The 24,396-nt window shown below is 55.3% G+C and overlaps 1 protein-coding gene across 1 annotated transcript; it reads left to right on the plus strand.

Annotated features, from left to right (window-relative positions):
- Nucleotides 1-370: 370 nt before the first annotated feature.
- On the plus strand, nt 371-21,399 carry Nr5a1 (nuclear receptor subfamily 5 group A member 1). The gene is made up of 7 exons (XM_045141531.1): nt 371-398; nt 2,996-3,112; nt 3,186-3,327; nt 5,356-5,984; nt 12,152-12,271; nt 13,990-14,137; nt 21,152-21,399. The coding sequence occupies exons 2-7, from the start codon at nt 3,011-3,013 to the stop codon at nt 21,397-21,399; spliced, it is 1,389 nt and encodes a 462-aa protein (XP_044997466.1). The 5' UTR covers nt 371-398; nt 2,996-3,010.
- Nucleotides 21,400-24,396: the final 2,997 nt, after the last annotated feature.

Here is a 24,396-nt window from a genome sequence, read left to right on the forward strand (position 1 = left end):
CCGGCATACTTTGGGTTTTTTTGTTGTTGTTTTGCTTTGTTTTTGTAGTGCTGGGGACCAACCCAGAGCCTTACTTTGGGTGTGCTCTGCCATTTTACCTCACTTCGCCCCAGTTCCACTTTCTAAGAATTCCCGTCTGTTGGGGACTTTATTCAAAGCCCCAAGTAGCCCCAAGCCCCATCTTCCACACAAGGCTGTAGGTTCTCAGGGTTTGGGGAGGAGGCCTGACACTAACTCATCTTTGGGTATCTCTCCTCCCTTCTCACAGAAACGCAGAACCACGTCTGTAGGGCTGAGTCTTGTCAATTTTGCATTCGGAGAAACTGAGGACTGGAGGAACGAAGTGACTTATTGGAGCTTTCATAGCAAGTCGGCCAGACTCTGCCTCCCTCCGCGGGGTGAGTGAGAAGCCGGGGTAGTGGAGGGGCGGGGGAGATGCGGGGTAGTCCTCAGCGCTCTCTCTGCCCCAGGTATGGGAGCGGGTGGGGCAGGGTCAAGCAGGCCCCTTTTAAATCCCCCCTGCCTCCTGTCGCTTCACTTGAATAGCGGGAGTGGCCTGGTGGATTGATCTATACCCCGAGCCCAGATCAGTTGCTCTGCGATCCTGGCTTTGGGACCGGTAGTCCCAGTCCTAAATCTCCCAGTGGCGTTGCCTTCCTTTACCCTTGCTCCTGAGAGTTCAAAGGGGTGCAGGGATGCCACTCCCCAGGTCTGTTCTCCCAGCTCCAGCTCCCATGCACTTGGTGCTGCGGCTGCTCACCAGATCTTGGGGTGTTACAGAGTGAGACGACCATCCTTCCCATTTCCAGTCGAACACCCCAGGCTCAGAGAGAGAAGGGGTTTGCCCCATCTCTCGGTGGGCGCCACCGGAGCTTACCCCACATGCATCCTCACTTCGTCCCTCCTCAGCCACCCTCCCAGGAGCACTGGGCATCAAACGAGGAAACTGAGGGCGCAAGCTTGCTTGCGGCTTGAGTGGACAAATATGGCAGGACCCACGCGAGAGTCTGATTTCTAGCCTTGGTCACGGCCCCACACTCACCCTTACCCACTTTCAACGACCAGCTTTCCCACCTTGGCCCTAGCTACCTCTAAGGTGGACTTGCACACAGCAGCAGCTCGCATCCTCCCTCCACAGGTGGGTGGCCCTCGGCTGCCCCGTACGAGACACCTGCCCCGATTCCAGGGCGCTGGGACTCCTGGGTCCTCTCGTCGCTCGCTGTCTCCCTGGCGGGCTTCGTGGGGGCCGGGGCCGGGGCTGGGAGAACCAGGAGGTGAGGGTGAGGCCGAGACGGGCTATGGGGAGGGCAAGGCGCAGGCCAGGCTGGGGGGGGGGGGACTCGGGCTGGGCCTCCGCCCCCGGATACCGCACGTGCCCATATAGGGCGGCCGGCCCCTGGCCCCGCGCGGCGGCTTCGCGCAGCGCGCAGTGCGGCGGAGGGGCCCGGGTCCCAGGTGCGCCTCGAGCGGCCCTGGAGGCTGCGGGCGCGGGGAGGCGGTGGGGGTGGGGGTGAGCGCCGAGGCCCCGTCTCTCCGCCCCCGGCCCGAGCGGCCGTCATCGCGGGCTGGCGGCGCTGCGCCCGGGTGCGGCTCGTCGCGGGCGGCTGCGGCGCGGCGGGGAGGGGAGGGGAGGTGCGGGGTTCGCTCGGCGCGGGCCGGACGCAGGGCGCTGCTCGCAGGAGCGGCCGGGTGGACGCCCGGCGGGCCACGGCTCTGGGGACGTGGACTCTCCGCCCGAGGTCGCCCGCCGCCTAGGCTCAGCCTCCCTGAGCCCGCTACGTCTCCGCGCCTCGCGCCCGGCCTGCGGCTGCAGCCCGGTACCCGCAGCCCCTGCTGCGCCCTGCTCGTGGTCTCCTGGCCCGACGTCCCCGGGCTCTGCGGCGAGAGCCGCGCCCGCCCGTGCCGTCGCTGCGCGGGCTTTGTCTCTGGGCCCCGCGGCTCGGCGCTCTCGGGCTCGGCGTCCGTCGTTTTCCGCCCCTCTGGGCTGGGGCCCCTGACCGCCCCGCTCCGCTCCGCGGGGCCACGCCTCGGAGCTCGCTGCCGCCTCTGCGGCTCACCGAGCGTCGGTCTCCCGGTCCCCGACCCGGTGCTGGGCGCCTTCGTCTCTCCAGGTTTTCTCTCCGTGTCTCTGTCACCTTCTCTGCCTCGATCGCCCCCGGGATGTCTCTAGTCCGGTGTCTCGGGGTCTCTGGTCTGTCACTGTGTCGTTGACTGGATGTCTGTCTCCCGGTGTCTCTGATTCTGTCTCTTTCGTTACCCATCATCTGGCTATCTACCATCTACCGCCCAACATCAATTATCTTTCTATCATTTATCGATAGATCTCTATCATGTATCTACTATCGATCGATCCCTATCGTGTACCTGTTATCTATCATCTATTTATCTATCATCTACCTATCAATCGATCTCTATCATGTACCACAGTCATCGATTCATCTATCATTTATGTCTCTATTTGTCTATCATCTACCTGCCTATCATCTTGGAATCTTGTCTCTCCCAGTTTCTCTGGCTCAGCTTCCGTGTGTCCCTGTCGCCTGGGGATCCCCTTTCTGTTGAGCAGTGTTACAGGGGTCTCTCTCTCTCTCTCTCTCTTTCTCACTGTCTCCGTTTCTGTCGGGTCCCTAGAATGCTCGGGCCGCGCACCCCATTCCTTCTGGGTTCCCTGGCATCTGCCCCCCCCCCCCCCACTTCCCCGTGTGCGCGCCTACTCGTTTTCTCAGAACCGGGGTTTTGTTCTTAGGCAAACGAATCCGGATGGAAGCGCATCGAATCCGAGGGTCTGGGATCGGGCTTGGCGGGGGCAGCGTGGGAGCAGCCCTGGGGGCGCAGAGGGCGTCCGAGCCATAGCGGGGACGTGGTCCGCACCTGGTGCCGGGGAGCCGCCCAGGGTTCGCTGACCTGAGCCCCTGAGGGACAAACGCGACCGGCGCATTTGGAGCTCGCAGAGGGGTGCGGGACCCGAGGTGAGCAGCTCCTCCTTCCTCTGCAGGCGGACGTCGCGGGCATGGACTATTCGTACGACGAGGATCTGGACGAGCTGTGCCCGGTGTGTGGGGACAAGGTGTCGGGCTACCACTACGGGCTGCTCACGTGCGAGAGCTGCAAGGTGAGGGGCGCGGGCGCGGGCGGCGGGCGGCGGGCCGGGGCTTCGCGCGGACTCTCGTTGTTCCTCCTCACAGGGCTTCTTCAAGCGTACGGTCCAGAACAACAAGCACTACACGTGCACCGAGAGCCAGAGCTGCAAGATCGACAAGACGCAGCGCAAGCGCTGTCCTTTCTGCCGCTTCCAGAAGTGCCTGACGGTGGGCATGCGCCTGGAAGGTGCGCATCCCGTGGACCTCGGACCCGGACTGCTCTGGCTCCCGGGAGCTGCGGGCGGGAGGGATGGGGAGACCCGGCCGAACCCACCGGGAGCGGCATCCCCCCCAAAAACACCCAAGTCTCTGGGGCCAGGCGCCTGGCCCCTGTTGTGACATTATAGGGTCCAGTTTTTGCAGGGAGCGAGGCAACAGGCGCTGCTAGGGCTTTAGGAGAGGCGATGCATGGCAGGACCATCTTGGGTTGGGTTGAGAAATATCTGAAAAGTAAACTCCAGGGAAACCCAACACGATGGAGCACGTCTGTGATCGCAGACTCGGGAGGCTGAGGCAGGAGGATTTGAGCTGCATAGTGAGATCCTGTCTCAAAACAAGCCAACAAACAACGAATTTCAAGACATGAACCTTTCCCCAGGTCACAGCGGAGCCCCAGCAAAGCTGCTCCCCCAACAAGGAGCTTCCAGCCACGCCCACAGATCCTCACGCCCACCAGAGCCAAAGCTTTCAATGCTTTTACTGCGTTCGATTCCCCAGTGTTACCACGTGTAGGTTAGGGGACACTGGACGGAGTTTCTTGACCTCTCTGAGCTACAGATTCCTCGTCTGAAAACAAAAGGGGGGCTTACAGTAGTGCCTAACCCCCGCCCAGAGTCAGCCTGAGGACTGAGGGAAGCTGCAAAAAGCGGAAGGTGCCCGGTGTGCAGTGAGCTGTTATTGTTACTACTATTATGGTACTTTCTGCTACCGTTCCACCACTGCTCCGCCTGCCCATCTGTCTCTCTATGCATTCGAAGGCTCACTCAGTGGGTGAGATTCCTTCCCATGGGTTCTCAGCCAAACCCCAAGACGGTTCTGGAGTGGAGAACAGTGGGCTGCCCATCTCTGCTTTTTCTCTGGCGGGGCTGTGGTTCACAGAGGAGGGAGAGAGTTCTTCAGGAGAGACCCGAGCTCTGAAAGTGGACAGACATAGCTTCCACCGCCCTAGCTGGGCTGAGCGCCCAGCCAGCAGCTGTTGAAAGTTTTGCAGAACGGAGAACTCCCTCCATCGCCCCCGCCCCCAGCCAGGTTCTGAGAGCTCTGCAGGCATGTCCTTCTACCTAGAAGAGGGACTCTTGAATGGGAAGAGATACTCTGCCCTATCCCTAGAACCCGCATCCCTCAACCCCAGATCCTCAGGGGGCAGCAAAAAGCTGGCTGTTGTGGGCAGCAGATCCTGGGGCAGCCTGAAGGAGCAGAGGAGGCTGCCTGCCTTGTGATGGGAGGATGTGTGTTGGGCCGGTTCCCAAGCCATCCTTCCAGCCTGCACAGCCCCTCTCTCTGGCTCTCTCCCTTCTCCCAGAACTGGGATGGGGTCCTGTCTGAGCAGGGACTGGGGCCACCACACTCCAGCTGCAGAGATGCACCTGTTGAGTCTGGCTGGTGACACATTCTTGGCCAGGGAAAGGAACATCTGGTTAGCAAGAGAGGTCACTCCTTCCAGTACTAAATTGGACTCTCTCTGCACTGAGAGGCAGTGAGGGAAGTCCGAGTCTTCTTACAACAGGAGCTGGGCAGAATCAGGGAGTCTCCTTTTGCCATCCCTGCCAGGCCCTGGGCAGGGCACCTGAACCTAGAGTCCCAGGTGCTCGCAGCCTGAGGTATATGCATGATAAGAGTGGGTAAAGGGCAGAACATCAGGGCAAGGACAGAGACTCTCCACGGGGGAGGGTGTCCAGGATCACTTTCAGTACTGACATGGAGGCTACCTATTCAGCAAGCCCAGGAGAAAGAGAAGAGAGACTATGAGAATATTCAAGGCAGGGTGGATAAGGGAGAAATGTCAAATAAAGGAACTGAGAAGTGGGTAAGGCACAAGGAGGAGGGAAGGCGGGGCAGGACCTCAAATGTCAGGGGAAGGAGATCACTTTGATCTGTGGGCAGTGGGAGCCATAGTAGGATATTGAGCAGGGGGTGACACATCCATTTGGGAAAGCTCTAAGACAGGATAGCATGGAAGGTGGTATGGAGCCTGACTTTCTGCCCCTGCCCACAGCCGTGCGTGCTGACCGCATGCGGGGTGGCCGGAACAAGTTTGGGCCCATGTACAAGCGTGATCGAGCCCTGAAGCAACAGAAGAAAGCACAGATTCGGGCCAGTGGCTTCAAGCTGGAGAGCAGCCCCCCAGTGGGGGTGCCCCCGCCGCCCCCGCCCCCTCCGGACTACATGCTGCCCCCCAGCCTGCATGCACCTGAACCCAAGGCCCTGGCCTCTGGCCCACCTGCTGGGCCACTGGGCGACTTTGGAGCCTCAGCACTGCCCATGGCTGTGCCCAGCACTCACGGATCACTAGCCGGCTATCTCTACCCCGCCTTTTCTGGCCGCACCATTAAGTCTGAGTACCCAGAGCCCTACGCCAGCCCCCCTCAGCAGCCAGGGCCTCCCTACAGCTACCCAGAACCCTTCTCTGGTGGGCCCAGCGTGCCAGAGCTCATCCTTCAGCTGCTGCAGCTGGAGCCTGAGGAGGACCAAGTGCGAGCACGCATCTTAGGGTGCCTGCAGGAGCCGGCCAAAAGCCGGTCTGACCAGCCCGCAGCCTTTGGCCTCCTCTGCAGGATGGCTGACCAGACTTTCATCTCCATCGTAGACTGGGCACGCAGATGCATGGTGTTCAAGGAACTGGAGGTGAGTGCCTCCTCCCAGCCTGCTAGCCCCTGACAAGTTCTCTTGGCTGTCTGAGGTAACCTTATTTTTTTTTTCCTTTGTTTTGGTTTTGTTTTTTTGAGGTAGGGTCTCACTCTAGCTCAGGCTGACCTGTAATTCACTATGTAGTCTCAGGGTGGCCTCGAACTCACTGAGATCTTCCTACCTCTGCCTCCCAAGTGATGGGATTAAAGGCGTGCACCACCATGGCCATCCTGACTTTCCATTCTTTCAGGGAGGACACCAAGCCCCACCAGCCTCAACTGTCAAAGAGGGGGTCCTGAGTGTGTGAGTTGGGGGTGTCTGTGGACTCTGGCTTTCTTAACTAAGATGAAGGAGCTCACCACCTCCGCAGCTCTCATGTGTGATGGCATGTCCCCTGTGTGTGTCTATGTGCAGGGGCAGCTGGCTGGGGAATCCAGGGCTGCCACTGAGCTAGCCACATGCATGCCTCTACCTCAAGACCTTTTGTTTCTAGGAAAGAAGCAGGCAGGAAAATAAAATAGGAGAAACTGAGGCCTGTCATAGGGAAGAAGTTCCCAGTCATCTGGCTAAGTGTGAAGGGCCCGAGGCCTAGAAGCTGCCCTCTCCAGTGCCCTGGCTCCCTGTGAGCCCCCACCTGTGAAATCCCAGCCAAGGCCCATGGCAGCCTGGTGCTCCCTCTCCTAGTTCAGCCCCCTGGCCATCCTGGGGCTGGCTGTAAATAGCAGGGCCTGCTGCCCTCCCTGCTGGGCCACTGCAGCCTTGAGCAGCATTGTCAGTGCTGGCGCCACTTGGCCTGGGCTTCCTCTGGGCATGTGGCCGGATGGGCTGGGGGTACTAGCTGCCTGTCTGGCATGAGGGCAGGGGGATAAGGTACAATGTGGACACTTTGAGTCCTAGGAGGGTGCCACAGGGTGGGACCTGGGGACTCTGGGAGTCAGGGATTGGTGGTACTCCCGCTTCTACTGTGGAGAGTCTACCATGACTGAGGACGTGCTCAGTCTCTGTCTTGAGTGGCTTCTCATATTGGCCTTCTCTACACTGACCTGTGTCCTGGGAGGAAGGCTGGATTCTGGGCTGTTTCATATGCTCTGTGCTCATGGCTACGGGCCCTGAAGAATGAACACCCCCTACCCTCCCACTCTCCCCCCACAAAAACCCAAGATCCTGTGTAGAGGAGAGGAGGAGCCAAGCATTCCCAGCCTTCCTGGATCCTGCATCTAGGGGCGGGGCACTTCCTCTGGCCGCTTTCCTGGTCTCTCGGGGGTTCACGCAGGATGGGAAGGGCTTTTGTCCCAGCGTTGCTGAGTGTTTTTTCCTGCTCTGGCTTCTCCGTGGTCCAAACCTTCCTATTTCCCCTTCCCAGAACCTGTGCTCTGTGCACAGAGCCCAAGATTTTGAACTACAGTCAGTGCTGCTTTAAGGGGGTCTTGCAGATAATCCCAGTCCTGCCCTAGGAGGTCCTCCCCCCAACCCTTGGCTGTGAGGAAGTTCGGTGGGCTGGGGTCTATCTGCAGAGCGCAGGCATGTAGAGGCAGAAAGACAGGGTGGTACTGAGTGAGCCAGTTCCCAGTATGGGTCTCCATTCTGCTGGGCAGGGCTCATTTTAGCACATGGAAGAGAGGCTCGGTGGCTCAGAGACTAGAATAGCTCCTGAGCTAGACACCAAAACCCCTGGAGTAAACTGGACCCAGGAAACTACAGGGCTAGAGGAGAAGACAGACAAGCTTAGAGAATGCAAATGAATTGTACCCAGGGCTCTGCGAGGGAGGAAGGGCACAGAGGAGTCCAGTAGGAGAGCGCATGGCTAGATCCGAGGTCTCCAGAAGCTGCCAGAGGTGGGTAGGGGCCTTTCAACAGTGAGAATTTGCAAGTGACTCTGTCCCACTGCCCTCAGTTTCCTTGTCTGTAAGCTGGAAGGAATTTAACAGCTTTGCTATAGATCTATGAGAGCTGGGTGAGCTAAGGCAGGTGAAGAATTCAGCACATGACCCGGCCCACAGGAAGTTCCACCAGTGGGGTCAGACCCTCTTCTCTGGCTCGTCCCTGTCAGCAGTGTAGGGTAGAATCTGCCCTCACAGGTCATCCAATAAGAGCACGGGGCAAGATGTGTCGCATCCATGCACCTCTAAGCACTGTAAAGGTGGGGCCCACTTTGCCCTGGGTCATATACCAACTTCTTACCTGTGGGACTGCAGAATGGCTTTTCCCAGCCTCTTAATGGGGGCAGGGTCTGCATTAGGCTCCTGCTTCCTTGAAGTTACTGTGAAGGACAGTGGGGAGGAGGTGAGATAGGAGCCCATCTTGACATCTGCTCCCTCACTATGTTCTGCTCCCCTCCCCTCCAAGGCCTCATTGGCAACAGATAATTGTCCAGATAGATGGTCTCGTGGAGATCACAGTAAGTCTGTCAGTGCTGAGCTGATAAATGATGGCCCGAGACCACTCAGCATAGCAGTGTGCCATGGCCAGCCATGGAGTGTCAACCACCAGAGAATTACTGAGCCTGCTGGCCTTGGCTGCCAGACCCATCAGACTCGGGGGGTTCCGGAGGGGCCTGCTGAAGAAGAGGTCAGCATGGCACCATCAATACTGTTCTCCACGGCAGGCTGCACAGTGTCAAGGCTCCATGAAGATTTGTGGCAGGCCACACGAGGGTCCAGCAGACAGGACTGACTAGCCAGGGACTCTGGGCCAGAACTGCAAATGGTCTTGTTCCAAGGGTGACAGAGAAGCCTAAGGTTCATGGGATGAAACCTCTGCAAAGTACAAACCAGGTTTTTCACATTCCTTGTGGAGAAGGCTGACTGCCGTGGCCCTCTCATTTATTTAACATTTACATTTTTTATCATTTTTATTATTTTTTTATTAGAGACAGAAGGATGAATGGAAAGACGAGAGAGAGGGAGAATGGGCACGCCAGGGCTTCTAGACACTGCAAATGAACTCCAGATGCATGTACCACAATGTGCATCTGGCTGATGTGGTACCTGGAGAATTGAACCTGGGTCCTTAGGCTTCGCAGGCAAGCACCTTAACCACTAAGCCACCTCTTTAGCCCAATTTTTTTACATTGTCATTTATGTATTTACACACGGGGTCAGGGCAAGCCAGGTCTCTTGCCTCTGCAAATGAATACCAGGCAGACACTTGCACCATTAAAAAAAAGATTATTTGTAATGTGCTTTGTGTATATGTGCACAGATATGTTAGGGTCTCTTGTCACTGCAAATAAATGCCTATCTGGCTTTACCTGTGGGTAGTTGGGGAACTGAACCTGGCCTGGCAGTCTTTGCATGTAAACGTCTTTAACCACTTAGCCATCTCCCCAACCCACTCTGATTTATTTTTAAATAAGATACACGTAGACATGTGTGTAGTGTATGCACATGCATGTGTGTATATACATCATGTGGAAAGTGTTTTTGAGTTGGGTGTTCATGTGTCCATCTCTCCACCCCAGGGAAGAAGTGAGTCTGGCAGGAGAGCTCACTTGGGCAAGGGGGAGATGGGAACCTTGCCAGTTCCAGAACCCTTTGCCGCTGATGCAGTTGTCCCTATGTCCTCTCTCTGATGCCACATGTCTTCTCCAAGCAAAAGAGAAAGAAAGCCAGGTGTCGTAGCGCACGCCTTTAATCGCAGCACTTGGGAGGCAGAGGTAGGAGGATCGCCGTGAGTTTGAGGCCATCCTGAGACTACATAGTGAATTCCAGGTCAGCCTGAACTATCATGAAACCCTACCTCAAAAAAAAAAAAAAAAAAAAAGCGAGAAAGAAGTGCTTTTCACATCATACTGAGTAGGAAATTAGGGCTAAAGAGGACACGGGAGTAGGTAAGAATTGGGACATGTGAGTGTGGGGTACCCAGTGTAGCTTCACATTGCTGCCTTGTGCCCCAGCTTCCTAATCAGCACCCCTCAGGCAGGACTGCTCAGCCCTAGGTCTGGATGTAGAGTCTACTCCAGGGCCAGGCACAGGTCACTGTGACCCCTCTGCCTTCTGCTGAGGCTCTGCATGCTTATCTCCTAATGCTCCCTCCTTATCACATCTCCTGCCCCCTTCTTCCTTCAGTCTGGGCACAAGAGTATCTGCTTGAGTTTGAGGTGGTGGTGGTGGGGGGTAACGCTGTGCCAACCCTGCCCTGCCTCCATCTGGGTCACACATAAGTGGCCTGTGTTTGCTCTGCTGTCACCGTGACCTTCCAGACAGGCTCCTCCCCCCTGGGCCTTGGTCAGTTCCTATATGCCACAAGATGGGCCCCGGAGGAAGATCTGGGCAAAGCCCCCTGCAAAAACCTCGGGTGTCATCTTAGATGAGCCTGTCTGCTTATCTGTGCCTTGGTCAGATGTCACATGAGAAGGGCTGAGGTGTGCTGGCTCTGATGCTTCCAGAGCCTGGTCTTGTTCTTTGAAAGCTGTGATGGGGAGAGAGGCCTCTTCCAGGCTCCCTTGGACACCTACTTCCAGAGCAGAGATGGGGACTAGCTGGGATATGAGGCTGGGCCTTTGTTCTGATAGTGATGGGCTCCCAGGGGGAGGGAGAGGCCTGGGCTCTTAACCCAGAGAGGAGGTAAGAAAGGGCTGCTGGAATCCAGTGGTTCAGAGCAGGATCCCTCCTGCTCTCCCACTGTGTGAACTGGGGAAGAGGTGTTTTGGCAGAGTCCTGAGGATACTATGACTTCTCTTTCCCCTTGACCTACCTTCTCCTTTCTCCCCATCTGCCTGAGGATGCCCCAGAAAGGAGGGAGGCGATGGTACCCTAGAGGACACAGCTAGTTCCTAGGCCTGGCTAGCATACCCAAAATGGCAGGAGTCTTGAGGCACACAGCTCTGCTCTTCCAGATCTGAAGGTACCAGGAAAGACAGGTGCACAATGGAGCCAAACCACATCCAGAGTGTGGTGAGCTATCGAGAGGGCTTCGTAGAGGAGAGATGAGCCTGTAAGAGACCATGACCATCCTGATGACATGGGGAAGGCACGGGCTGAGAGCCACCCAGAACTGTGTGACCTGGGGCAAGTTGCGCTCCGTTCCTTCTCTCCATGAAGTGACAAGTGTGTCAAGCTCATAGGGTTTCCAGGCTACAGAGCAACAACTGTAGAATGATCATGGCTTGCAGAAGGTGGCTCAGGGAGGGACCTGAAAGTATCCTTGGCGGGGGTGTGTGGGGGGGCTATTAAGGGAGCACAGCATGCATTGCATCTGTCTTTCTGGGAGGACTTGCAGCTGGTGTCTGCCTAGGCTGCTCTGAACACCACGCAAAGCCTACTTAATCTCTGTGGAGGTTGTGGACCAAGAAGGCTAGCATGACCCTGGTCTGGCTCCACCCCTGGGTGATCTGAGAAAGGTCCCTGGACCTCCCTGGGTGGCCAACTCTTCATTAGAAAACAGGGCCTTACGGGCTTGGGAGCTAGCTCAGATAGTAGAAACACTCGCCATGTAAGCATGAGGACCTGAGTTTGATACACCCCCCCCGCCCCATAAAAAGCTGGGCATGAATGTGCATGCACGCCTGTAACTCCAGTGCTGAGTGGGGCAGAGATGGGGTGCTCTCTGGGGCTCCCTCGTCAGCCTGTCCACCTGCAAAGCAGCGAGCTCCAGGTTTACTGAAAGATTGTCTCAGATAAATAAGGCAGAAGAGTGATTGAGGATCTTCCTCTGGCCTCCACATGTGTGCAACACAGGGTGTACACACCTGCACATGTATGTAATACACCACACACAAGTGTGCATGCTAATACAACAAAAATAATGATGGTGATGGTGATAAGCGAAGAAGAATACACAGGAAAAGAAGGGCTTTGAGCTGGATGTGGTGGTGCGTACCTTTAATCCCAGTCCCTGGGGGGAGGGGGAGCTTTGGGCCAGAGAGTTGCCTACTGTTTCTCTTTTCTTTCTTTTTTCTTTTCTTGTTTTGAGGTAGTGTCTCACTCTAGCCCAAGGCTGACCTGGGATTCACTATGGAGTCTCAGGGTGGCCTCGAACTCACAATGATCCTCCTACCTCTGCCTCCCGAGTGCTGGGATTAAAGGCGAGCGCCACCATAGCAGATTACTGTTTCCAAGTCCTGAGTAGAACTTGCGCTTCAGGCACAGAGACTGTAAATGAAGCGCTGGAGGAGGGGTGGGACGATGTTCCCAGCTGGACCTCCACCTGGCTCTTCCCTCCAGGTCGCTGACCAGATGACACTGCTACAGAACTGCTGGAGTGAGCTGCTGGTGTTCGACCACATCTACCGCCAGATTCAGTACGGCAAGGAGGGCAGCATCTTGCTGGTCACAGGGCAGGAGGTGACTGAACCGCTTCCAGAACCCCCCAGCCCCAGTCTCTCTTGGGCCGCCTCCAGACACCATTCCAAGTTTAGGAGCAGCCACTGGCCAGAACTGTCTGTGTCCCAGCATTTCGTGGGGAGTCAGGTCCTGGGTGCTCTGCAGTGGTGAGGGCACCTCAGGAAGTGTGGAATGGCCAGGAGAGACTCGTGCAGGAGGGTGACTGACGATGGCACTTGATCTCCCCAGAATAAGCCAGGGTTGGTCATCTCGTGACAAGTGATGAGTCTCCACCTCCTCACAGGGGCGCAGCAGGGACAAGGGCTCTTAGATGGAGCTCAGAGATGAGGCACTGCTGGGAGCTGAATGGACAAGACCCTGCAGGCTGTCCATCTGAATGAATGAATGAATGAATGAGTGCATGAAAGGTTCTGGGGATTTGGCGCCCTTTAGAGCAGAGAATGTGGTGTGACAGGAGTGGAAGGCCATGGAGAGGGCCTGGGAATGTCTGGCTCTTTGGAGGTTGGGCTATCTATGGAGGTGGGTAAAGAGGTCGTCACCTGGCCCAGAATATTGGGGCATTGGGACACCTTTGAGGAGGCTCTTTGTTGTGTCCCTCGGAGCCTCTTCCTCTAGGACAGACAGCAAGTGTTGTACGTGGGGTTGAATAGATAGATTGGCAAATGTATAGCGGGAAGATGGAACAAGGTGAAGGAAGAAAAGAAGGGCTGGGGAGGTAGCTCAGGAGGCCCTCCAACTAGTGAGAGTAGATGTAGAAGAGGAGAATGGGGGCCCATGCCCAGCATCTAGCCTGGTGATAGGCGAATCAGCCTGAGGAGGCGACACATGCTGAGCAGTGGGCACAGTGGGGGCTGGAGTGGGCCACAGACTGAGGCTCCCTTCAAGCCCTGTGTCCTCATCCTGTTTTTACCCTAGTGCCTCTGGCCATCGAGGGCAGGGGAGAAGGGTGCTGGTCTCAAGGGGTGACTTGGGGCCACATGAATGTAGATGTAGAGTCTGGCATGTGAGTGTGGACATATGGGTCACAGGAGTGTTCTATTTGTGTGTGTGTGTGCCCAAGCATCTGTTTTATTATGCAGCTCTGCACACACACAGGTATGTGGGCATCCACCTTTGCCTGTCACCATGTGCATGTGAACACATAGGTGGGCGTGTGTGATTTGTGTTGCTGTGGTGACCATCTAAGGGTGGGCATGGGTGTGCAGACAAGTGTGCCCTCACTTCCCGAAGCAGGTGACAACCCTGTGAACACGTCTGCCTGTGTGTTGGTGCGTGTGTGTGTGTGTGAAGGGGGGAAGAGCTGAGTGGGGCAAGGTAGAACCTGTGTGGTGATCATGTGGTGACATCACATTTACTCAGGCCAGAGTTGCTCTACCATCCCCTTCCCTGCCCCGGGATCAGCCCTTGTCACAGGACAGCTGCACACAGGCCATTCACACTACTGGACTTGGTGGTGGTGGCTCTTTGTTGTGTGAAGGACCCTTCAGTTCCCTCGCTGTCCCTCCTCCTGGTGCGCGCCCCACTGCTACCAAGGAGAGGCCAACCATGGGTACCCAGTTTGGCTTGGCCCGTGGAAAGAGCTCGTGAGGTGCCCCTCAGCCATGGCGGGCTTGGGAGACCCCATGCCTAGACCAAGTCCCTCCTCCGAGCCTCAGGCCCCTTGTCCCTCCCCCATGGTATCGCTACTGAGCTCCCTGACCTGCCCGCCACCCACACAGGTTGAACTGAGCACGGTGGCTGCCCAGGCTGGCTCCCTGCTGCATGGCCTGGTGCTGCGGGCGCAGGAGCTGGTGCTGCAACTCCACGCACTGCAGCTGGACCGCCAGGAGTTCGTCTGCCTCAAGTTCCTCATCCTCTTCAGCCTTGGTGAGTGTGCTCAAGGACTAAGCGCCTGGGGGCCCGGGCAAAGGGGGCGGGGGTGAGGGTCCCTGATGTGGCTGAAGAGCCCTCCCCACGCCTCCCTGCCAGGTCTCAGGTTTTCTGTGGGAAGTGCTGAGGGCCAAGGTCATTGACGGCTAAGGGTTGCCCTTCATTTAGTGTGGACACTTCTGAGAGTCTGGTCAATTTCTTGCCAGTCACATCAGAAATGCTCCACCGCCACCACCTACAGAAAGTTTTTAGCGAGTTTACAACATTCTGTTCTTTGCTTTTTCAACTCCTTGACCTATAGGGACCCAAATCCTGACTCTGAGTTTTTTGGGGCCCAGACCCCTTTACTCATTCATCCAGTCACATTTGTGTGGTGTCAGGCCCAGGGAAAGCATGTCAGGCAGAAAAGACCCCAAACCCTGCCCCTCAGTTCAGGCAGAAAAGACCCTAAACCCTCTCCCTCGGAGCCTCTTCCTCTAGGACAGACAGCAAGTGTTGTACGTGGGGTTGAATAGATAGATTGGCAAATGTATAGCGGGAAGATGGAACAAGGTGAAGGAAGAAAAGAAGGGCTGGGGAGGTAGCTCAGGCAGCAAAGTGCTTGGCTTACCAGCACAAGGACCTTAGTTTAACCCCTAGAAGCCATGTAGCAGCATGGTGGTGCCCACTTACAGCATGGTGGCACATGCTTGCTTGCATCATGGTGGCGCGTGCTTGTAATCGTGGTGCTGAGGAGGAAGAAACAGAAGGCTCTCTGGTCCTTGCTGGCTGGTCAGTGTAGCCTAACTGGAAAGTTCCAGACCAGTGAGAGACCTTGTTTCAAATAAAGGTGGATGCTGTCCCTAAGGAACAGCAACTCAAGCCTCAACCCCCAACACACACACAGAAAGAAAGAAAGAGAGAGAGAGAAAGAAGAATGAAAGGAGGAAGGAAGAAAGAAAAGAAAGAAAGCCAGCCAGCATGCCTCCCTCCTGCCCACAGCTCCATCCTCACACCACCTCTGGGCTCGCCTCACCTAGTAAGTTATTACCAGATGTTATACACAGGGAGGTGATCCTGGCTTCCAGCAGCGCCTGGTCTTGGAGAGACATGTAACTGAGGGCTGAGACAGTAATGAGTGTGGCTCGGAGGGCCACGGTTCAGGGGCAAGGGCTTTACCTGGAAGGCTTTCTGGAAGAGGGGTATTAGCACAAGGTCTTGGGGGATAAGTAGGAGCTCCAGGGTTGGAGAACACTTTGGCAGAGGAGAGCTATGGGATGGAAAGTTGGAACAGGGCTAAGGGCTCCACCTGGAAAGGGAAGGATGGAGACACTGTCTTTATGGCAGTTGACATTATAAGCACAGTCTGGCAAGAAGCCTCCAAGAGAGTGGGGAAGTGGGAGGTGTTGGGGAGCAGAGGAAAGCAGAAGTTGGTGAGTGGAAGTTGGGAAGCCCAGTATACAGGCAGGGCTGAGGTACTTGCTGTGGCCAAATGCTTTGGAACAGTGGGCTCTGCAGGGGTCCTAGAGATTGCCCACTTAGGAATGTAGCAGAGCCTTAGGGTCCCTGCCCAGGCTTGGGTGAGGGTGGTCCTGGAAAGTTCTAGATAGAGGGGCGGGGGCTGCCTGGACCATCTTTGGCCAGAGCTCCATCTGTGTCTGGTGCCCTGAAAACAGACCCATGGTCCCTCTCCTGACCCCAACCCAGAGGTGCCAGGCTCACCTGGGCTCTGGCCACCCTAGGAAAGACCTTTGCAGAACCCAGGCTTCTTGTCCAGGACCAGGCTTGGCTGCATCCAGACTGATGAAGAATAGCCTGTTCCTTTTCCATGCTAGTCTGAATCCCTCTTCAGACCTAGGCTCCTAAGGGACAAGGACAGACCAAGGTCTGGCTGGAGGGGCTGAGGGAGAGAGCATAAGCACGGACACCTGGAGTCTAGGTCTGCTGTCTTTGGCTTTGTGCCCTTGAGTAAGTCACTCACTAGCTGAGCCTCTATTTCCCCACTTGTGAAATGACCATCAACCATTCTTGACTAAGCTATGCAGCTTTGTATGAGAGAATTCTCCCATGACCTTGGCCTGTCCCTGAAGAAGTGTGTGTTGCTATTGCCATCCTTATTAAGCATATGAGCAAATGAGACAGAGAATTAATGAAGTGACTGGAATGGATGCACCAGGTCACAGGATGCATCTTAATCACTTGACACGTTCCTGCTATGGGGCTCCTTTGTCTCTACACTAGGCACCCAGGCTGGTTGAGATATCTGGGAACACCCCAGGCCATAGAAGGCATCAAGAGGTGGCGGCCAGGACTTACCTAAGGAGCCTGGGGTGGAGGAACAGTGACAGGCATACTTACTGGGCTACAGGTTTTGCGTGGTGGTGGTGGGGGGGGTGGTTTCCAGATGCGGAGAGGAGCCAGACTCCAGTGGGCTCAGGCTCGGGCCAGCCCCACTAAGGGCGTCACCGGCTTCTCTTTGGATGAGGCGCCCTTGCACTGAGCCTTGCAGTAAGAATAATAAGAGTGTTTGGATAGAACAAGGCAGGCAGCGCTATAAAAGCACTCCAGACAGAAGGAGCAGCTCTTTTGAGGTTGTGGGGAACCCTAAAAGTTCCATGTGGCTGCCCAGGGTTGGGGGCAGGGTGAAGAGGAGATCGAGGAAATGGATGGAGGCTGAGTTGTGTATGGCCTTGAGGCTTCCTTTGGGATGGCTCTGAAACTGGGCGGCACATGACCATCCTACAGCTGTGCCTGGAGTAGGAGGGTGGCTGGGCACCCTGCAGAAGGTGACACCTGGGGTGAGGGTGATGGTGGGTGCCACAGGATCCTTCATGCAGAGCTTGAACTCAGAGTGGGCGGGCTACTGGCCCACCGACTTCCCACTGGAACGCTGGCGGCACCGTCAGGCAGGCAGCACCTCGCTGGGTCTGAGGGCCCCGAATCCTGGTAGTTCAGTGACTGTGTCGCCCACCCACCCACCGCCCACCGACCGCCCCCGCATCTCCTTCTCGCCTGCCTCCGCAGAAGGGTGCCATTTGGCGTCTAAATAGCGTCTCAGGCAGCTCTGAGGCAGGTAAGGAGGTTTAATTAAAATTAGTGCCTCTCTCCTGGCAATCGCGGTGTTTATGAAGATGGGCCTGGCGGGCATTGTTCCCCGGAGGACTTAATCGAAGCTTAATGGATTGACCTAACATTCGATTTCCTGATTCCCATTGAGGCGCGCGGCAGCATTCCCTTAAGCGTTTGCAATTTACCCACTGCTCCTAGCCAACAAAAGGCGGCCTGAATAGCAGCGCCACTCGAGGGGCCATTGTGCGCGGGGGCGCCTGCCTGAGTCACCGCTATTGGGACAACATTCTTTATGCCTCGCTGGAATGAAAGGATTATTCAAATATTCAATTAAACCGTGAAAAGGGGGCTTTTTCTGAGATCCCGGGGGCCTACAGCTCGCAGAGCTAGCGGCTGCTCCCCGGGGTGGGGTGCCATCTCCCACCGCCTGTGTCTCTAGGGCTGTGGGAGCCCAGCTCACTTCCACCCTGCAGACTCGCAGGCCCCGGGGCGTTCAGGCACTCAGTGTAAGCCCCAGTCCTGCCACCCTATCTTGTAGAAGACGTAAAACTTAAAACTGACGAGGGCCGGGGAAGTGACTTGTCCCAGGTCACTGTGCTGTCCGCAGAGCTGGGGTTTGATTCCCCTGACGCACTAGGGGGCGTGGCTGTAGAACCGCGCGCCTGTGTCTAAGGATGGAAGGACTCTACGCTCTGTGGGTGGTGCCTTGTTCTGTGTCCCTTAGGACTTTCACAGAAGGCTAAGCACTGGGGAACACGGGGAGACTGGAGAAGAAGGAGAAGGTCTAGGTTCTGGGAAAGCCTAGGATCCAGTGGTGGGACCTTTTGGGCAGACCCCTGGGTTGCAGGGAACCTGATTTGTTGCCCCAGAGTCTGGCACAGAGCCTGGCCCAGCTCTGTTCTGCCCACAGCAAGGAGTCAGACAGGCCTGGGTGTGAATCCTTCCCTACTGTTTCTGGGTGTCCCAGGCACATCCTGATGTTGAGCCTTGGGGTGACCTTCATGAAGCTTGGATGTCTCTGGGGACCAATAGGGTCCATGTGAGAAGACTGGTGAGTGCCTAGGAAACTGACCGACTCTTAGACTGTGGCTGAAGGGGTGCTGCCCTCCACCAAGCTGGCCTCATAGGGACATGTGTGTTGGGGGCATCTCACCATGAGAAGGTATGAGAGGCCAGAGGACTTTTGGGAGAGGGGCTGTCCCTGGAGGCTGGCCTTGTTCTGCACCCTCCCCCTGTACTCCTCTGCTGTCCCTGTGTCCCTGAAGTGTGTTTCTGAGAACAGTAAATCCTGGTAAAGCCGAGGTCCTAGTGTGCCCAGCCCAGTCCCCTCCTCCCCAGCTCTTTCCTCTGAGCCACTTTACTGGGTGCCCTTGAGCTGGTCCCCAGCCTTCTCTGGACCCCCAGCCTCCTATTAGGAGTTATTGGTAGTCCAGGGATAGTGTGTGTGTATGTGGGGGGTGGGGGAAAGCAGAAGGGGCAGGATTGGGATGAGGAGAAATTGGGATAGGGATGGATGGGGTCAGTAGACATCTCGTGCTTCCAGGTGGCTGGCTTAAGTGGAGTGCTTTCCCATGATCACCTCTGAGTATGTCTGGGGAACAGGGCTGCTCTACACAGTTGGGTAGGTAACCGCTGCATAAGGGTGTGGAGGCAGGGAAGGCCTCTATGGACAAAGGGAACTTCAATCAAATGGGCACAGAGATGTCTCGTGAGATGGTGGTGATCCTGGGGAGGGGAGGAAGACAATGACCCTGGCTTACTTCCTGGAGGGTGATGGGCCAGGGAAGGGGAGGGTAGGGGACAGCAGCCATCAGATCCTGCCATACGCCCTAGGCCCATCTCCGGTTTCCCTAAATCCAGCTTTGGATAACACAGGCCCAGGCAGCGGGTGCACTGGGGGCGGCTGGGGATCAGGGTTGCCAAGCGCCTCAGCTTTCCTGGCGCAGTGGGTGTTAAGAGGGATTAGAGGGCCAAGGGCTGCACATGCTGGCCCGACTCCCCCGCAGCATCAGGGATGGGGTTCTAAGGTGGGCAGGAGGCAGATGGACAACTCTCTCCTAAAGCACTAGAAGCCACAGCTCAGGAGAGGTATTGAGGGTGGAGACTGAGCTTTGTAGATTCCTGCTGCCCCTGAATCCCTAGTCAGGGAACCAGCTGGGGGTGCTGACCAGGAGCCAGAAGAGGCCACAAGCTGTGATGGAAAAAAAAAAAAAAAAAAACAAAGAAAGAAGGAAAGGATCTGGACTCCCCACCTCTTGCAAGGTGGGCAAAGCCTTTCATGCAAAGGGGCTGAAACTCATCCAAGGGCTTCTAAGTGGTGGTTATCACCTCTGTGGGACTTACTGTCAAGTCCCTTTCCTTTCTTCCCAGACTCAGGCCCAGAGGTGATCATACCCTGCAACCGCAAGCTTGAGTCGCCTTTGCTCCATGCTAACCACTTGCTCCCTCCATTGCAAAGAGAGCCCACCCTTCATGTTTAGCTTGTGGCTTCTTGAGTGCCACTGCTCCTACCTAGAGCGTCTGGATGGGGCTTTGTGTTGCTTTTTCTTTGCACTGTGGGGGATAGAACCGAGGGCCTACATGTGCCAAACCAAAGCTCTGCCTCTGAGCTACAAGCCAGCACTCTTTTTTTATTTTTTAAAAAAAGGATTTTATTTTTATTGACTTATTTGACAGAGAAAGAGGGGAGAGAGAGAGAAAGAATGGGCGTGCCAGGGCCTTCAGACACTGCAAATGAACTCCAGCCTCATACGCTTTCCTGTGCATCTGACTAACATGGGTCCTGGGAAATTGAACTTGGGTCCTTTGGCTTTGCAGGCAAACACCTTAACCATTAAACCATCCCTCCAGCCCAGCACCTTGTTTTAAATGTAAACAGATTGACCCCAGCAGACCTCCTGGATCTTCCCTATCTGTCTCTTGCCTCCCACCTAGCCATGCTTTAAAAATAAGACCATTGCTGGGCGGGTGTGGTGGTGCATGCCTTTAATCCCACCACTTGGGAGGCAGAAGTAGGGGATCATCATGAGTTTGAGTTCACCCTGAGGCTACATAGTGAATTCCAGGTCAACCTAGGCTAGAGTGAAACCCTACCTCAAACAACCAAAAAAAAAAAAACCCAAAAACCGTTCACTTTGGAGGACCATGAAGGACCTCAGGTGAAATTGACCAGACCCCCGTACACCACTGAGGTGAGGCTAAATCCCCCTAGGGCCTCATGAGAGAACTTTCTTGGTCCAGGGAAGCCCAGCATGCCCATGAACCTCACAGCTCTGAGACAGGTCCTTCACACACAGGGCGACTCTCTGGGTATGGTGGTGGCGGGGTAACAGGCAGGGTGGTGATGCTGATGGTGACTTGGGCGTGATGACTACAGAAGGGTTTTGGCATGATGATTGATAGGCAAGTGGCCAGCTGTGGCAACAGTGTTGACCGTGGCCATGATGACCATGATGATAGGAACAGTGGCAGAAACACTCAGCAGTGAGCTCCCGTGTGCCAGGCACAGTCTCCTGAGCGTCTCCCAAGAATCAGCCCCTAAAATCCCTGGAGGGACTGCGGCACCCCATATCACAGATGTAAATGCGTTACATATTGCAGATGCAATCACATATTGCAGATGAAAATACCGCACTCAGAGATGCACCTGGTGAGATTGATGTTGCTCTTGGTGATTGTCTGTGTCCATGGTGACCATTGTCATGATAACATGAAAATAATGGTGAGGGTTTTGGCTGTGGTTTGGTGGTTGGTGGCATTGGTGGCCACACTGGTAAAAAAAAAAAAGACATGGGGATGCCAGCTTAGGGGATCGATTGGGGGTGGCAGTCAGTATTTGCTAACCACAATGACAACTGTGGTGGCAGTCATCAGGAAGGTGGTGGTAGTGATGATTTTGACAGTGTCGGCCCGGCCCTGGCAGTGATTCAACGACTGAAGGGGGATGTGCTCCTCACATTGCAGATGTGAAGTTCTTGAACAACCACAGCCTGGTGAAGGATGCTCAGGAGAAGGCCAATGCTGCCCTGCTTGACTACACCCTGTGCCACTACCCGCACTGCGGGGACAAGTTTCAGCAGTTGCTGTTGTGCCTGGTAGAGGTCCGGGCCCTGAGCATGCAGGCCAAGGAGTATCTGTACCACAAGCACCTGGGCAACGAGATGCCCCGCAACAACCTGCTCATCGAGATGCTCCAAGCCAAGCAGACTTGAACCTGGGCGCTGGGCAGTGGGCGGGGGCACCGCTGTCCCACATGGCTTATGGCATTAGGTGACCCAGGAGCCCCATTCCTAGGCCCCTGCCCCTGAGCTCCAGAGCTGTGTGTTTGAGATGGTGGGCGAGGATGGGCAGGACCTGGCTGGGGCAGGTAGCCCTCACCAACCACTAGAACTTGCCTGCCACATCGACTGTCCCAAGGTGACTGCGAACCGCCCTTACTTTCCTCTGCTCCCCAGCTTCTGTCCTGGCGTCTGAGGTGCAAGTCCCTGGAGGAGGTTAGGGATTCCTTAGTGGGTCTGGATGTCCCTTTGGTCAGAGGTCATCCTTTCCCTCTCTCCTGGAATCACAGGCAGGAGGAAGGTGAGCAGGCATCCATGAGGGCAGAAAGAGGGGTCTCCAGACTCCTCAAAGAAAGGGAAGCCCTCTGCTTTCTAAACTAGGGATAACTGAGTTTGCTAAACTGAACAGGGCATGTTCAACACTGAGACTGGTTAGGGAAAAATGACCTTTCACCAGTCCTGTACCCATGTGACATCTGATCTGCAAGGGGGACTCAGATCCATTACCCAGAAAGACTACTAAAGTCATTCTTCTCTCCTAGTCCCAGCCACCCAGGGAAGAGGACTCTGGTCCAGCCATCATTTCAGCACTGCCTGTTCTTGGCCAGCTGGGCTGATAATAACCTGTCAGGTTGTAGTCAAGAAGGGTTTTGGGGTGTTTTCCTTTTGCTTTTTCATTTTCCTACATAGTCCTTGAGAGGTGTCTGTAAGGAGGTGGCAGGGGACAGACTGAGGACTGAGCTGGGATATGAAGCTGAGCAAACTCCAGGAGAGTTTTCTTTCTGGACTTCTCATCCTAAGTGTCAGGGTAGTGCTTAGGTGGTCATTCCTCTGAGCCCCAGCCCACTGCAGAGAGGAGCCGCTGCTCACTGGCACCCTGCCCCACGCCTGAACAGCACGAGGTCTGTGGGGTCTCAGAGTCCTTGTGGACAAATCCGAGAGGACACACAGGTCTCTAGATGGGGACCATGCTGAGACCGCCCTCATGGTGATGTCCTTTGGGTCCCTTGCTGCAAACCTTGAAACTGGCCTCAGCTCTCCCACCTCTGTCCAGTGTCCTGAAAGCCACTCTCCTGGCAGTGGGGAGAGGCCTCAACTGTCCTGTGTCCCAGGATGAGAATCCACTGCCCGCCCTGCTTTCATGTCTCTGCTGCAGCTTGTGTTAGGCATGACCAGCTGGATGAGGCTGGGCATCCCTGTCCCCTGCCTTCTGCCATCCTGGATCAGTCCCCTCCTCTGTCCCTGAAATGTGTGCCCCTACTAAGGCCAGAGACCCCCAGCCCCAAAACAAGAAGTGCCCTTACAAGTCCCCCTGCTCCCCAGCACCTGCAGCCCTGAAATAAATTTTGCAATTAGTTTCCAATCGCTTTTGTGGATCTGCATTGAGCTGAACCTCTGGGGGTGGGTTCTGGGTGACCTGGGAGGGGTGATGGTCTGGCTGGCATGGAGGTGACACACATATGATTTTTAACTCAAAACTCTGGGGAGGCAGAAGGGTTGGAGAGGTCAGGGTGTAGGGACAGCAGGCACTGCTGGGGTTTGGATCCAGTGATTCCTTATTCTCCCACCCCCGCATGATGGCAGCAGTGACCAATGTCTGAGGACACTCCAGGGCCAGTCTGCACCTCATAGGCCATGTCTGACCTGCCCAGGGACAGGAAGTAGGGTACCTGCTTCATTTTTGCAGGTGCCAAAACCACTTCATACTGTACCTCAGTTATCTCATCCATTATCTAGGCAGTGTCCTATCTTAAAGGAAGAGAGGTCTTTGTGAAATTATAATATCATGAGATTCATCATGTAACTGAGCCAGAGATGAAGGGATTGATTCTGCTCTTGGAGACAGCTTCATAGCTGAGGTGTCATCCAAATTGGGGTTTTCTTTGTGGGGGAGAATGAGGTAGGGTCTCACTCTAGCCCAGGCTGGCCTCGACTTCACTATGGAGTCTCAGGCTGTCCTCAAAACTCACAGCGATCCTCCTATTGCAGTCTCCCAAGTGCTGGGATTAAAGGCATGCGCCACCACACCCGGCTTCAAATTGGATTTTGAGGAATGTTTAGGAGTTCTCCAGTTAGAAGTTGGGGACAGTCCAGACAAAAGGAAAGGTGTGAGAGCCAAAGGAGGGAGGGATACCAGCCAGCTGTGTTCGGCTGGAAGTAAAGAAGATGTGTGGGGAAGAATGGATTGGTTTAGGAGAAGGGGACTAGAAAAGGCTCTTGGGGGCTGGAGAGATGGCTTAGCAGTTAAGGCACTTGCATACAAACCCACAGGACCCAGGTTTAATTCCCCAGGACCCATATAAGCCAGATGCACAAGGTGGCACATATATCTGGAGTTCATTTGCAGTGGCTGGAGGCTCTGGCATGCCCAATTTCTCTCTCTCTTTCAAATAAATAAATCAAAATAAGGGGCTGAAGAGATGGCTTAGTGGTTAAGTGCTTGCCTGTGAAGCCTAAGGACCCCAGGTTGAGGCTCAATTCCCCAGAAACCCTGTAAGCCAGATGCACAAGGTGGTGCATGTATCTGGAATTCGTTTGCAATGGCTGGAGGCCCTGATGCACCCATTCTCTCTCTCTCTCTCTCTGTTGCTCTCAAATAATTCAATAAATAAAATAAACAAAAAAATCTTAAAAAAATAAAAAAAATATTTTTTAAAAGGAAAGGGGTAGAGAGATGGTCTAGCAGTTAAGGCTAACAAAGCCTTTGTCTGAAAAGCCTAAGGACTCATGTTCACCTCTCCAGGTCCCATGTAAGCCAGACACAGTGACACATGCAAACGAGGTCGCACATGCACACAAGGGGGCACGCACACCTGGGGGTTCAATTGCAGTGGCTGGAGGCCCTGGTGTACCAATTCTGTCTCTCACACACACTTTTTTACAAAGGGGCCAGTCTATTGGGCTTGCCTCAAAAGTAAATAAATTATAAAT

This window comes from Jaculus jaculus, chromosome 1 (assembly GCF_020740685.1).
Source record: "Jaculus jaculus isolate mJacJac1 chromosome 1, mJacJac1.mat.Y.cur, whole genome shotgun sequence".
Lineage (NCBI taxonomy): Eukaryota > Metazoa > Chordata > Mammalia > Rodentia > Dipodidae > Jaculus > Jaculus jaculus.

Excerpts from the sequence above, each read along its gene's own strand:
- Nr5a1 (XM_045141531.1), top strand. The coding sequence starts at position 3,011 with ATGGACTATTCGTACGACGAGGATCTGGACGAGCTGTGCCCGGTGTGT. Across the intron at positions 12,272-13,989 it reads TGCTGGTCACAGGGCAGGAG|GTTGAACTGAGCACGGTGGC; the intron begins GTGACTGAACCG and ends CCACCCACACAG. Across the intron at positions 14,138-21,151 it reads CCTCATCCTCTTCAGCCTTG|ATGTGAAGTTCTTGAACAAC; the intron begins GTGAGTGTGCTC and ends CTCACATTGCAG.